Source organism: Chlorocebus sabaeus, chromosome 18, assembly GCF_047675955.1.
Source record: "Chlorocebus sabaeus isolate Y175 chromosome 18, mChlSab1.0.hap1, whole genome shotgun sequence".
In the NCBI taxonomy this organism is placed as follows: domain Eukaryota; kingdom Metazoa; phylum Chordata; class Mammalia; order Primates; family Cercopithecidae; genus Chlorocebus; species Chlorocebus sabaeus.
Genome location: NC_132921.1, coordinates 50,899,665 through 50,913,041, shown reverse-complemented (window position 1 = coordinate 50,913,041; position 13,377 = coordinate 50,899,665). Strand labels below are relative to the sequence as shown.

Below are 13,377 nucleotides of genomic sequence, written 5' to 3'. Positions count from 1 at the left end.
AGCCTGGGTGACCACGCGAGACTTCATCTCAAAAATAAATAAATAAATAAACAAACAAATAAGGGTCGGGCGCGGTGGCTCACACCTGTAATCCCAGCACTTTGGGAGGCTGAGGTAAGCGGATCATGAGATCAGGAGTTCAAGACCAGCCTGACCAACATGGTGAAACCCTGTCTTTACTAAAAATACAATAATTAACCGGGCGTGGTGGCACAGTCCTGTAAGTCTGTAATCCCAGCTACTCAGTAGGCTGAGGCAGGAGAATTGCTTGAACCCAGGAGGCAGAGGTTGCAATGAGCAAAGATCTCACCACTGGGCTCCATCCTAGGTGACACAGCGAGACTCCATCTGAAAAAAAAAGGTCAGAATGGTAAATGTCATGTTTTGTGTTTTTTAAACACGAAGAAGAAAACAACAAACAAAAAATCTTAAGCAAATACCACGGCGTATATATAGTTCTATGACACCCAGTTTAGGAAATTATAATTGTCAGTGAAATTTAGGAAAGAAGAAATGTCATCTTACTGGCAAAGTTCTTAGGGTTTCAAAAATAAAGTATTTAAATATAGAGACAACAACTTTACTCTCTGTTGCTATTTTTTTCACCCACTGGTCTCTCTCCAAACTTTGGATGAAGCTTAAAGCACAGAACATTGTTTGCTTGTTTCCCCCACCATTTGCAGTGTTTGTACCATCTCTTAGGTATTTATTGAGTTGCCAGTTATAGTTAGTATCACCCCCATTTTAACTTAATTACTTTTTAAAAGGCTGTACCTCCAAAAAGAGTCACATTCTAAGGTACTGGGGGTTAGAACTTAAACATAGGAATGGGGGAGAGAAAAGGATATGGTTCAGCCTATAAAATCTATTACAATTTAAAATTTTTAATATTAAACTTTCTCTGTTCAAATTATTGTGTGGTTTCTATCTCATGATTAGACCCAGACTGATAAATCAGATTGTGTTGATTTTTCCTGAGTACTTTCAATAGGTAAAACCAGAAATTTACATTCTTCCATGGAGATTTTTCTGGATGTGAGTAGAAAAAAGGAAGTTGGGAATTCAGAATGTGGAGGTCTGAATGAAGAAAGTAATCATTTTATGGACTGAGGTACAGACATCAAGTTCTTTGATTCACTTCCTTTTCTGTATGTAAGTGTGAACTGCTGAGTGGGAAAGTTTGAGATCCTGGCAACTGGAGTGGGAAGGAATGAATGGATTGGAGGGTTTGGGGAATCTTGGCTCCCTGAGCTACATTAGAGAACCTCACACTGGCTTCCCTCTTGGCAAATCAAATAGGATGTCACTACCAGTACAAAATACATTGGACTGGTATTCAGTACATTACACTGGCTACCCTCCTGGCAAATCAAATAGGAAATCAAAACCTCACACTGGTTTCTCTCCTGGCAAATCAAATAGGATGTCACTACCTGTAAAAATACATTGGACTGGTACATATATATACACACACACAAACACATATACATATATACATGCACACACATCATATATATTATATTTGTGTTTATATTATATGTCTGTTTAAATGTAAGTAGAGAGTTTATTTGGGCCAAGTTTGAGGTCTGCAACCTGAGAGTGTAGATTCAGGATGCTGTGAATTCAGATCACCAGGCAATATTTTAGGGAATAGAGAAGACCTCTCTGCCAGTCCAGTTAGTCTTCTTCATGCTGTCCTGATATAAAGTTTGTCAAACAGAGGGTACTGGGATATATATTGCCCCCAGAGTTGCTGCTAAGAAATGGAAACTCTATGGGTGTAGGCCAGCCTTGGCTCTTCAATTTAGCAGCCCTGCTGACCTGACATTTTTGGTGTTTATTTTTAGGAATTTCCCCTAAAATGAAACTGATGGACAGGTGACTAAGTTTTTATTAGAATTATAGCACTGGGAAAACACAATTTGTATAACAGGCCTGTGATTTATTAAAACCAGTTCTTTGGAGACCCTAAGGTCCTCAGGGCATTTTTGGACTCCAGTGCCTTTAACAAAAAGTGAATTGTAAGTGAGATATACCCATCCTCTCTCCCCCAAACAGGATAGTCTCCTCTAATGTCCTTTCAGATGCTCCCTTGACAATAGAAATAATCCCAGAAGACAGTATCAGAGAAGCTAGATTTGTTGGCAATAGAGCTTTCACTGTTGCAATGTCAACCAAATGATGCCCATGAGATGCTGTGGTTCTCTGCTTTGCTTTATTCATTCTGTCCAGCAACAGATGGTACACGTCCTGTGGTTTCTTCCCCCTTTTTCCATGTTCTAAATGGAAGTTTTCATTGTAGTTGTATTTGCTCTCCATTGTGGTATGTAACAGATGGTTGATAGGAATTACATTTCTTATTTGGTCTAAGGTTGCAGTATCATGAGATCTCAAAGTTGGACCAGATTAAGACCCAAGTAAAGGGAGAGTTAATTTTTTTGACATACTGAACTGGAAAAATAGTGGTCTCATGACCTTGTGACATTGCTGCTAGGAGGGACTTTGGATTACCTCCTTTTGAGAAAATAATAAATGCCTATGTATTGAGGGGAAGGCTGGAATAACTGAACTTCATGTACAGAAAGAAGGGCTTATATGTGTGCTAGAGGGTTCTTCTGTTTCCCTAAAATGTAGGCTTTGTTTGCTTTTTAAAACTGGTGTCAGGTTTTTGCCTCCAGTGTGATAGTGGAACTAATCTTGTTATAGTTGCCTCTGTCCTGGTGAGGAAGCCAGGGCAGAACAATGCCCAGAGGATGTTAGTAAATGTGGAGAAGGCCAGGCGCAGTGGCTCATGCCTGTAATCCCAGCACTTTGGGAGGCCTAGGTAGGCAGATTGCTTGAGCTCAGGAGTTTGAAACCAGCCTGGGCAACACGGCAAAACGCCATCTCTACAAAAATTAGCTGAGTGTGGTTGTGTGGGCCTATAGTTCCCACTACTCAGGAGGCAGAGGCAGGAGGATGGCCTGAGGCTGGGAGTTTGAAGCTGCAGTGAGCTGTGATTGTGCCACTGTACTACAGCCCGGGCAACAGAGCAAGACCTTGTCTCGAAAAAAAAAATGTGGAGTAAAGGAAAAACAAAAAGGGAAAAAAGAGGAAGGAGGGAGGGAGGAAAGATAAGAAAAAGAAAGGGAGAAAGGGAGAGAAGAGCAAGAGAGAAAGGGAGAAAGCTCTTTTAGCTTCAAATTTAAATGTTTCTCCCAAAGATTAAGAAACAACTGACCAGGCGCGGTGGCTCACAACTGTAATCCCAGCACTTTGGGAGGCTGAGGCAGGTGGATCACCTGAGGTCAGGAGTTCAAGACCAGCCTAGTCAACATGGTGAAACCCTATCTCTACTAAAATACAAAAAGTAGCCAGGCTTGGTGGTGCATGCCTGTAATCCCAGCTACTTGGGAGGCTGAGGCAGGGGAATCGCTTGAACCCAGGAGATGGAGGTTGCAGTGAGCCGAGATCGCGTCACTGCATTCCCACCTGTGGGATAGAGTAAGGCTCTGTCTCCAAAAAATTAAAAAAAAAAAAAAAAAAAAAACCAAGAACAGTATCAAAGAAAAGTTGAAATGTGAGATTTGTTTTGTTGAAATCTATTCATCATTACTGATCTAATCTAGGGCTCTGCCTCCTAGGACAGCATAGTTTATTCAGTGAAGCGACTTTAGCTGCATTCTGAATATCTGTTTCACTGTTGGTTTGCTCTCTTTCTACTAACTGATTTGTGTGTTTGGGCAAGGGAGAAGGTGGCTGCCCCACAGCTCCTGTGTTAACATGCCTTCCAAATTAAGGGATTTAATATAGACTAACTAGAATATCAAAATCTCAGTTCCACAGACTTGGGAGACAGAGAGTGGCTGTCACAGGCTGGGATTATATTCACCTCTGTTCTAATCAACGGTAACACAGAGGCCAGATCCCACAGGATAAACAGGGTCACTGGGGCTATTCATAGGAACATTGCTAAAAATGGAAGCTGTATAATAATACATAAAATATGGATGATATGAAATTAAATGTCATGAAAGTTCATGTTCATAACGACATTTATGAAGAAGTTGAAATGTAACTGTCTCAAACTGGGGTGAATTCAAAAAGGATAAATTCCTTCATTTTCTATAGTTAATTTAATCCCACTTTTGAACTTGCATTTCAGCATTTGTAGAGTGGTGAGGAGAGAATTTAAGCTTACAATGAAAAGTAACCCAGTTCCTTGTCTTTGGGAAGGAAGAACCACTTTGCGGCATTTCTTTCTTACTTGCCTCTCCTCTCCTTCTGAACTGTTGATTCATCTAGGAAAATGGGACAGGGGCCATTCAGGAAAGCGGAGCTTGCAAGGGTGGTTCAGTACAGGATGATTGATATGGGAAACTAATTACAAAGACATTGAAAGAGCGGAAAGGCCAAGTGCGACAGTGAGGCAAATACACAAGGCATTGAGAAAAGGAAGGGCCTGCCCAGCAGGAAGCAGGACCGAAGGAAGTGCAGCCTCACAGAAGCCAAAACTGAGGAAGAAATGAAACCACTGCCAGAAGCAGAGAGAGAGAGAGAGAGAGAGAGAGAGAGCTGGGCGAGGTGGCTCACAACTGTAATCCCAGCACTTTGGGAGGCCGAGGCAGGAGGATCACCTGAGGTCTGGAGTTTGAGACCAGCCTGACCAACATGGTGAAACCCCATTTCTACTAAAAATACAAAAAATTATCCGGGTGTGGTGGCGGACGCCTGTAATCCCAGCTACTTGGGAGGCTGAGGCAGGAGAATTGCTTGAACCTGGGGGTGGAGGTTGCAGTAAGCCGAGACTGCCATTGTACTCCAGCCTGGGCAACAAGAGTGAAACTCCTTCTCAGAGAGACAGAGAGAGAGAGAGAGAGAGAGAGAGAGAGAGAGAGAGAGAGAGAGACAGAGACAGACAGAGAGAGAGAGAGAGACAGAGAGGGAGGAATAACTTGGTTTTGTCCGTCCTTCCTTCCTGATCTCTCATTGGTGTTTCGTATTGGCTGAATATAGCCAGATGTCAGCTGGCCAGGGAAACTGGGAAACAGTTTATAAGAGTCAGCTCCAACAACACAAAGCAGAACAGGGAAAGAGATGCGGAAAGGGATTGAGTTGTGAACAAGCAAATGCCTAGGTCAGATACTTCCAGCTACAAATAACCAAAGAACCCACTGAGAATGGTTCAAACTAGAAGGTGTTTAATTAATCTTGATTAACAGATAGGAGGCAGGGCAGTTTCGGGGTTGACTAGAGTAACTGAATAACTCAACTATTAATACATCAAGAACCTATATATTCTTTCCATCTTTCAACTTTGCCACCTTCAGCACATTGGCTTATCTTTCCACGGCTGACTCTTTGCACGGTTTCATCCTGCTTGCAGCACTTCCACATAGCACATATAGACACAGAAACATCTAGATGGGGGAGCAGATTTGTCTTTTTTTTTTTTTTTTTAAAGAGACAAGCTCTTGCTATGTTGCCTAGGTAGGACTCCTGGACTCAAGCAATCCTCCTGCCTCAGCCTCTCGAATAGCTGGGACTATAGGTGCACACCACTGCACCTAGATATTTGTAGTTTTTTGGTTATTTTTTTTGAGACAGGTTCTCTGTTGCTCAGGCTAGAGTGCAGTGGAGTGATCATGGCTCACTGCAGCCTCGACCTCCCAGGCTCAAGTAATCCTCCTAATTCAGTCTCCTGGGTAGCTGGGATTACAGGTGTGAGCCACCACACCATGCTAATTTCTAATTTTTTTTTTTTTTTTTTTTTTTTTGAGACGGAGTTTTGCTCTTGTTGCCCAGGCTGAAGTGCAATGGCATGATCTCAGCTCATCGCAACCTCTGCCTCCCAGGTTCAAGCGATTCTCCTGCCTCAGCCTCCTAAGTAGCTGGGATTACAGGTATGCAACACCATGCCCGGCTAATTTTGTATTTTTAGCAGAGGCAGGGTTTCTCCATGTTGATCAGGCTGGTCTCAAACTCCTGACCTCAGGTGATCCACCCGCCTCAGCCTCCCAAAGTTTTGGGATTACAGGTGTGAGCAACCATGTCTGGCCTCTAAAATTTTTTTGTAGAGACAGGGTCCCACTATGTTGTCCAGGCTGGTCTCAAATTCCTGACCTCAAGCTCTTCTCCCACCTCAACCTCCCAAAGTGCTGGAATTACAGGAATGAGCCACCATGCCTGGCCTTGTCTTTGATCATCAAAGAAAAGTACTTGCTGATGCCCCTCATAATAATTCCCTTCACAGCCTTTTGGTCATAATTGAGTCACATACATACTCATGCTTAAACCACTGATAAGAGGAAAGGGCCAATCCAGGGAGGGCATTGAAGCTCTGCACCTCTTCCCCCATACCTTACTCCATGCATCTCGTCATCTGTATCATTTGCAATATCCTTTATAATACACCAGTAATCGTGTTTCTCTGAGTTCTCTGCGCTGCTCCAGCTTCAAGTTGCGGTTCCCACAGCCCACTCTTTGGGTTTCATTAATTTGCTGGAGCAGCGCACAGAACTCACAGAAACACAATTACTGGTGTATTATAAAGGATATTGCTCCAGCAAATTAATGAAACCCAAAGAGTGGACTGTGGGAACCGCAACTTCAAGCTCATTGGTCGGAAGTTCTGGAGGCCCGGACTCGTAAGTGGTGTCTGGGGGTATGGAAGCCAGTCTTGGGAACTGGGCCCCCAACCTGTGGGATCTGACACTGTCTCTGGGTAGGTAGGAACTGAATTAGGGGACACCCAGCTGCTGTCTGCTGCTTGGTGCGAGGGGAAAAACCCCCACATATTTGTTCACAGAAGTCTTCTTCTGTGTTGATTGTTGTGGTGGTATGAGAGTAAAGGGAAAATAGGATTAGAATTTTCCCTACACAATTGGTTATCGTGGAGCTTAAAGAACTCCATCATGGATGTTAATATGCTAGGTTAACTTCCGATTAACCCTAGTTCCAGGAATGCCCCTAAGAGTTCTTCTTTATGATTCCTTGTGTAAAAAGAGCATGTTCTTAATCATAAATCCTGCCCTTAAGCAAATTATAGGCTGTAATCCACATAGTATTCTTGTCTTTCCCTCAGGGGTGAACTTTAATTTTCCTACACATTATGTATACCCTTTACTAATGGTATAAAAGCGCTGGGTCTGCAGGATAACAGTACAAAGACCCACCTGTCTTGCTGCTGCCCAAGACCACACTTCCATCCATAAGTTCTCCAGTAAATCACCTGCTACCAGCGAACTCCTGGATTTGTTTGCCTCTTCTTTGGATTTTTGGCTTCTTCTGCATTTGAGAGTCACTTTGCATATATAGCCCTTTCATGGAACAGTCATGTATGTACATAGTCAAGAGTAATATTAAAAATATTTAGCAACTGGAACCAAATTGGCGCTGGTCATTCAGTACAGACTACTGACCAATCAGGATGGACAAGGCTGAAAAAGACTAGGAAAGTGGTACTGGTACAAACCAGTTGAGCGTCAACACTGCACGTGGTACCAATTTACAAAGATACCAAAGGGTAGAGAGTGAAACATGAGCCTCTCTCCTGTTCCATCCTCCAGCTTCCCAGTTCACTTCTTCAAAGGCGATCACTTTTACCAGCAAAACAGGATTTTGAGGGTTTGTAGTAAGATAAAGCCAGGCCATGTCAAGAAATCAGTATTCTAAATTATTTTATTTTTCTCTTTAGCATATCAAGGTCTATCTCATTTGACTGGAGAGTTTTATTTATTTTTATTTTTTATTTTTTGAGATTGAGTCTTGCTCTGCCACCCAGGCTGGAGTGCAGTGGTGTGATCTCAGCTCACTGCAACTTCCGCCTCCTGGGTTGCTTTTGAGATGTATACTAAAACCCGTTTCCTCCATAACGTTTTCTGTTAAATCCATATATTTCTAATCATTCCATTTCCGATCCTCATTATAGCCATCGCTTAATGCAAAATTTGATACTTTGGCAAATACCATTTTTTCTCTCTCATTCTGATAGATATGTAATAATGTAAACTAGTTGAAAGCAAAGTTCATGACATCTGCATAACACCTAACAGTGCCAATGTCAACATAGACAATAAATGGCAGAATTGATTTAACTAGTCCCTTAAATGGCTTCTATTTATTCATTTAGACCACGGGGGAGGGTTTTAACAAAGTATGGTAATAAAACCTTTCTTTTCTCTGAAGCTAATTGAATATGCTATATAATGTTCCAGATTTTCCTTAGCTTCTTTCAGGTCATTGTGATCCCATCTTATAGATTTATCCTTTTTTTCTGTTTTTCTTTTTTTGTTTTTGAGACAGAGTCTCACTGTCGCCAGGTCTGGAGTGCAGTGGCACAATCTCAGCTCACTGCAACCTCTGCCTCCCAGGTTCAAGCGATTCTCGTGCCTCAGCCTCCCAAGTACCTGGGATTACAGGCTCCCACCACCATGTCCGGTTAACTTTTGTATTTTTGGTAGAGATGGGATTTCATCATGTTGGCCAGGCTAGTCTTGAACTCCTGACCTCAAGTGATCCACCCGCCTTGGCCTCCCAAAGTGCTTGGATTTCAGGCGTGCGTCCAGCCTTCCCTATTTTTTTTTCTGAGACGGAGTCTCACTCTGTTATCCAGGCTGAACCATCTTATAAATTATCAATTGTGCAGATATATCTGGAAATTAAGGGCTCATCAAACAAACAAAACAAAACAAAAAGCAAGGCGTGGTGGCTCACGCTTGTAATTCCAGCACTTTGGGAGGCCCAGGCGTGTGGATCGCTTGAGGTCAGTTTAAGACCAGCCTGCCCAGCATGGTAAAACTCTGTCTCTAATAAAAACACAAAAATTAGCGGGTGTGGTGGCACACGCCTGTGGTCCCAGCTACGCGGGAGGCTGAGGGGGCAGAATCGCTTGAAACTGGGAGGCAGACGTTGCAGTGACCCAAGATCGCTCCACTGCACTCCAGCCTGGGAGACAGAGTGAGTACCTGTCTCAAAAAAACAAACAAAAAAAAGGCCGGGCGCGGTGGCTCAAGCCTGTAATCCCAGCACTTTGGGAGGCCGAGACGGGCGGATCACGAGGTCAGGAGATCAAAACCATCCTGGCTAACACGGTGAAACCCCGTCTCTACTAAAAATACAAAAAACTAGCCGGGTGAGGTGGCGGCGCCTGTAGTCCCAGCTACTCGGGAGGCTGAGGCAGGAGAATGGCGTGAACCCGGGAGGCGGAGCTTGCAGTGAGCTGAGATCCGGCCACTGCACTCCAGCCCGGGCGACAGACCCAGACTCCGTCTCAAAAAAAAAAAAAAAAAAAAAAACAAAAAAAAACAAAACATAATAAAATAAAATAAAAACACTTAAATTAGTGAATAACCTTGGTGAAAATCCACGTCCATGCTTCTACAGCATTTCTCTTCAAAGCTAAAAAAAAAAAAAAAAAAAAGAAAAAATCAAAAATCAACCCAAAGGTGTGGGTAGCAGACTCCATTTGCGACCGTATTTAAGCATCAGTCATGCCATGCCGTTAAAGGAGAAAGTGGACACCCTCTCAAGGAAACTTTAATCCTGTCCCCAAAGGATTAAAATCCTATAACAAATATTTGTTTATAACACATCTTGACAAGATCAAAACATTCTGGTGGGGCAAATAGTAAAGACTAAATCTTGAACATTGACGAAAACTTCCTGAAAAGCCCAATGTATTTGACAGGAGAGGTGGCTGGGGTCCCGGGCCTAGGGAGGCAGGGCGGGGAGGCGCAGGTGTCACCGCGGGCGCCCAGCTGCTTATGTCACAACCCGCAGAAGGTGCCACGCGCCGGTTGCTATAGAGGCCGCGCTTCACACCCCGTCCCGGCTCCCAGGCGCTCCCGCGTTCGGTGACGGCCGGGTAGGCTGTAGGCAGCGCGATGCCAAGAGAGAGCTGCTGGCGGGGGCGGTTGAATCTCCCTACACCATGAGCCTCGAGTCCGGCCCCGTTTGGGGCCGATAAGCACAGCGCCGGCCGCCCTCCATTTGCCCCAGGGCCTCGGCTGCGAAGGTAGCGGCGGCCGGACAGGAAGCCCGAGGAAAGCGCAGGGCCGCGTCTCTACGAACACGTGAAGGAAAAGCAGCTCCGTCCACAGCGCCGCTTCGGGGCTCCTAGGTGAGGGTCCCCCCGGCGGGAGCGTGGAGGGGCCGGGGTGCCGGGAAGCGAGGCGGGGAGGAAGTCGCGGACACGGGCTGGGGGCTCGGGGCTCGGGGTCGGGGTGAGAAGAGGCGGGAAAACGGTGAAAAGGAAGACCTTGGGCGAAGACGCGGGCTGAGGGCTGAGCGACAGCCCGCGCCTGGAGCCCGGTGAGGGCGTGGCCTGGGGCGTGAGGCCGCGGCCTGGGGGCGGGGTGAAGGGCGAGCCGGGCGGGCCCACGGCACGCTGCAAGCCCAGCCTCCCGCCAAGCACCGCCCCATCCAGCCCCTGTGGGAGGAGCCGTGGGAGGGGTCGCCTCTTGCCCGGCGCGTGCGGCAGTCGCGTCTCTGCGTTCGGCCCCGCCCTACCCAGGGCCCCGCCCCCTTCCTGGCGCGCGCCGCATCCTGACGCGATCCCCCTCCCCCCTCCGGGTTCGCGTAGGGAGTCGGGCTCCGGGCCGCCACCATCACCTCGGCCGCTGCCGCTGTCGCCATCGCCTTGTTTCCCCATCCCCCGCCATGGCCGAGGACCTCTCCGCGGCCACGTCTTACACCGAAGATGATTTCTACTGCCCCGTCTGTCAGGAGGTGCTCAAAACGCCCGTGCGGACCGCGGCCTGTCAGCACGTGTGAGTAGACGCCCCCTCCCCCGCGCGGAGCCGGGTTGTCGCTTAGGCCCGGCCTCCGGCCCGGGACCCCCGGCTGCCGCCTGGCAGGAACCGAGCCCGCCGCGGCCTGCTCGAGCGTCGCTGCCCCCCGAGGTCCCGTTCCCTGCCCCTCAGAGCCCCGGGCCGCCCTCTTCCTTAGCCTCGGGGCCCGCTCTCCGCGTCCTGCCCCCTCAGCCCGAGCTCCCGCTCTCCCGCTCTCCCGCTCTCCCGCTCTCCCGCTCTCCTTGGCTTTCGCGCCCCCGGGGCAGCGGCCAGGCCGTTCCCTGCGGCGTCTTCAGGCCCCAGAGGCCCCTGTAGTCTCCGCCAGGCCCGGGAGGAATTGCAGGGAACTTGGAGCCTTTTTGTTTCTTAGCAACCCGGGTGAAGGTTGGGGTGTCGAGTGTCAAAGGCGGCCGGCGGTGCCCGCGCGGGTCCGCGCGCCCCGCGACCTGCCCAGCTTTCAAGTTTCCTCTTTCAGAACCTTGGTCCGTCCCCTCGGTCCAAGAGCTCTTCTGTAACTTCCCCTCAACCCTGCTTCACAGAACAGCCTCCAGAGCGTTTTGTTTCGTTTCCAGTCCACTGTGTGTTAGAGGGATCTAGAATGAGTTTTCTTCTCTGGTCTGTTAAAACCGACAGGATTTTCGGGCATTGAAGTGAGCGTTCCCCTTTGTTTTACCTTTTTGCTTATTACTTGATTAATACAAGGGTGGAGAGGAGAAAGGAAGACTTCTGTTTTGAGGAATGGGCCGAAAGTGAAATGCTCCCCAGGGTGGGGGAGAACACAAAGGGGTTGGGTGAGATAACGCGTGCGTTTGATTGGCAGGCATATTTACAAGAACTTTGATAAGATTTTATGGTCGGCTAGGGTGTGAGGAAGGGTTGGAAAGAGCCCTTCTTGAAAAGGTGTATAGCCCTTCTGACAGACCTGACGGATGATCAGAGTCCCCCGGGAACTTTTTAAGTAAACATACCAATTCCCAGGCTCCATTCCAAACTTACAAAAGAATTTTCGGGCAGGTGGGGCCTGGAAATCTTTATTTTTAAAAAATACACTCAGGCTTGAAAGTTACGGGTGCTTGCAAACACCGAAAAGAACTGACTCATCTTCTAAATGTATTTCACTCTCCTTCCACTTTTTTTTTTTTTTTTTTTTGAGGTGAGGCTCTATAATTTTGTAAAGGATGGATTGAATTTTTGGGTCTTAATTGCAAATGCCCTTACTCTGGTTGTTTTCTTGATACCAACTCTTCTCATTTTGTTCCCCAATCTTAACTGCACTGTCTACTTTATTTCTATTTTGTGCTGGTTGTGTGAGCCAAGAGTGTGTGGATTTTCATGATAGAGATTATACCAGTTACGCTTTCGCTCTTTAAGGGAGATGAATGACATCTTATTATTTTGTGCAACAAATGCAGATTCTTAGAGAAATGTTTTGAGGGATCCTTTTGTAGTTCATAATGTGATGATTGAGTGTTCACAGGCATGTGTGAGATGTGCCACCCTCAAACCTTGTTACAAGGTCAACACATTACCCATTTCACATGAAAAAAAAAGGTTTGGAGGTGTCTAGGGCACAATATAGATCTTTCACCTTTAATCTAGCATAACTTGGTCCCTTTCCAATATATAAAAAAATTTAAGTGCTGTGTTGGCAGTGGGTAGATAAAAGGGAGGGAGGAGGGCAAGGTGAGAGGAAGTTGTAATAGCTGCTAACTGTATATATACAAAGCAGGTATTTTTTTGGATAGAATCATTCTAATTATCCTTTGGGTCATTGACCTCATGGGCCTCATTGTAATTTTTTAGCACTCCCCAAAATTCCGTGTAGATTGCTCTAGTCCACTTCCCTTTCAAGGACTATAATTTGGTTTGACCTCAAGACTGTGGAAAATGTTGGAGATGATTGTATTTAATTCAGGACCTTTCTCAAATCAACTCATTATGCTTAGACAGTTCTGCCTGAACAATGAATTAAAGAATAGGCAGAGGGAGAAAAAAGTTTAATTTGGAAGAGGTGGTAATGGAGGAACAGGATCTTAATCAGTTGGAGTTTAGTGGGGGGATTGGAGAGAATTTTTAAAAATGATCATTTTTTCGAGACATGGTCTTGCTCTGTTGTCCAGGGTGGAGTGCGGTGGTGTGATCACGTTTCATTGCAGCCTTGACTTCCCCCGTTCAAGCAACCGTTCCTCCTCAGCCTCTCAAGTTGCTGAGACTACGGGAGCCTGCCACCATGCCTGGCTAATTTTGTTTTCTTTTTTATAGAGACAGGGTCTCACTATGTTGCCCAGTCAGGTCTTGAACTCCCAGGCTGAAGTCATCCTCTGCCTTGGCCTCCTGCCGTGGCCTCCCAAAGTGCTGGGATTACAGGCATGAGACATGGCACCTGACCTATTTTTTAAGTAACATAGTTATCTATGTCATTTACTCTGCCTTATTCACAAAGGACAGACCTGTGCCTTTAAAGAAATTTATATTTGGCTACAAAATCAATTTTTGATTCATGAATAGAGAGTTGAAATGATAAGGACTTTGGGTTACTGTGGATCAGTTAGAAAATGAAAAATTTTAATTGCCATTTCAATGACAGGAAAGGATTTGACTACTGACT

The 13,377-nt window shown here is 46.0% G+C and overlaps 1 protein-coding gene and 1 non-coding gene across 3 annotated transcripts in view; both read left to right on the top strand.

The window, feature by feature from the left end:
- Positions 1-10,480: 10,480 nt before the first annotated feature.
- Positions 10,481-13,377, top strand: part of RNF138 (ring finger protein 138) — a 38,443-nt gene continuing 35,546 nt past the window's right edge. The window contains exon 1 of one of the 2 annotated variants that reach the window (XM_007974352.3): positions 10,481-10,748. In XM_007974352.3, coding sequence (XP_007972543.1) covers positions 10,639-10,748 — 110 coding nt within the window. In that variant the 5' untranslated portion in view covers positions 10,481-10,638. The remainder of the gene's footprint in view (positions 10,749-13,377) is intronic. The other variant, XM_037982420.2, reaches the window with a different exon arrangement.
- LOC119618697 (small nucleolar RNA U13) lies at positions 12,206-12,308 on the top strand. Its single transcript, XR_005235068.1, has one exon. It is a non-coding gene; the product is annotated as a small nucleolar RNA U13 (small nucleolar RNA).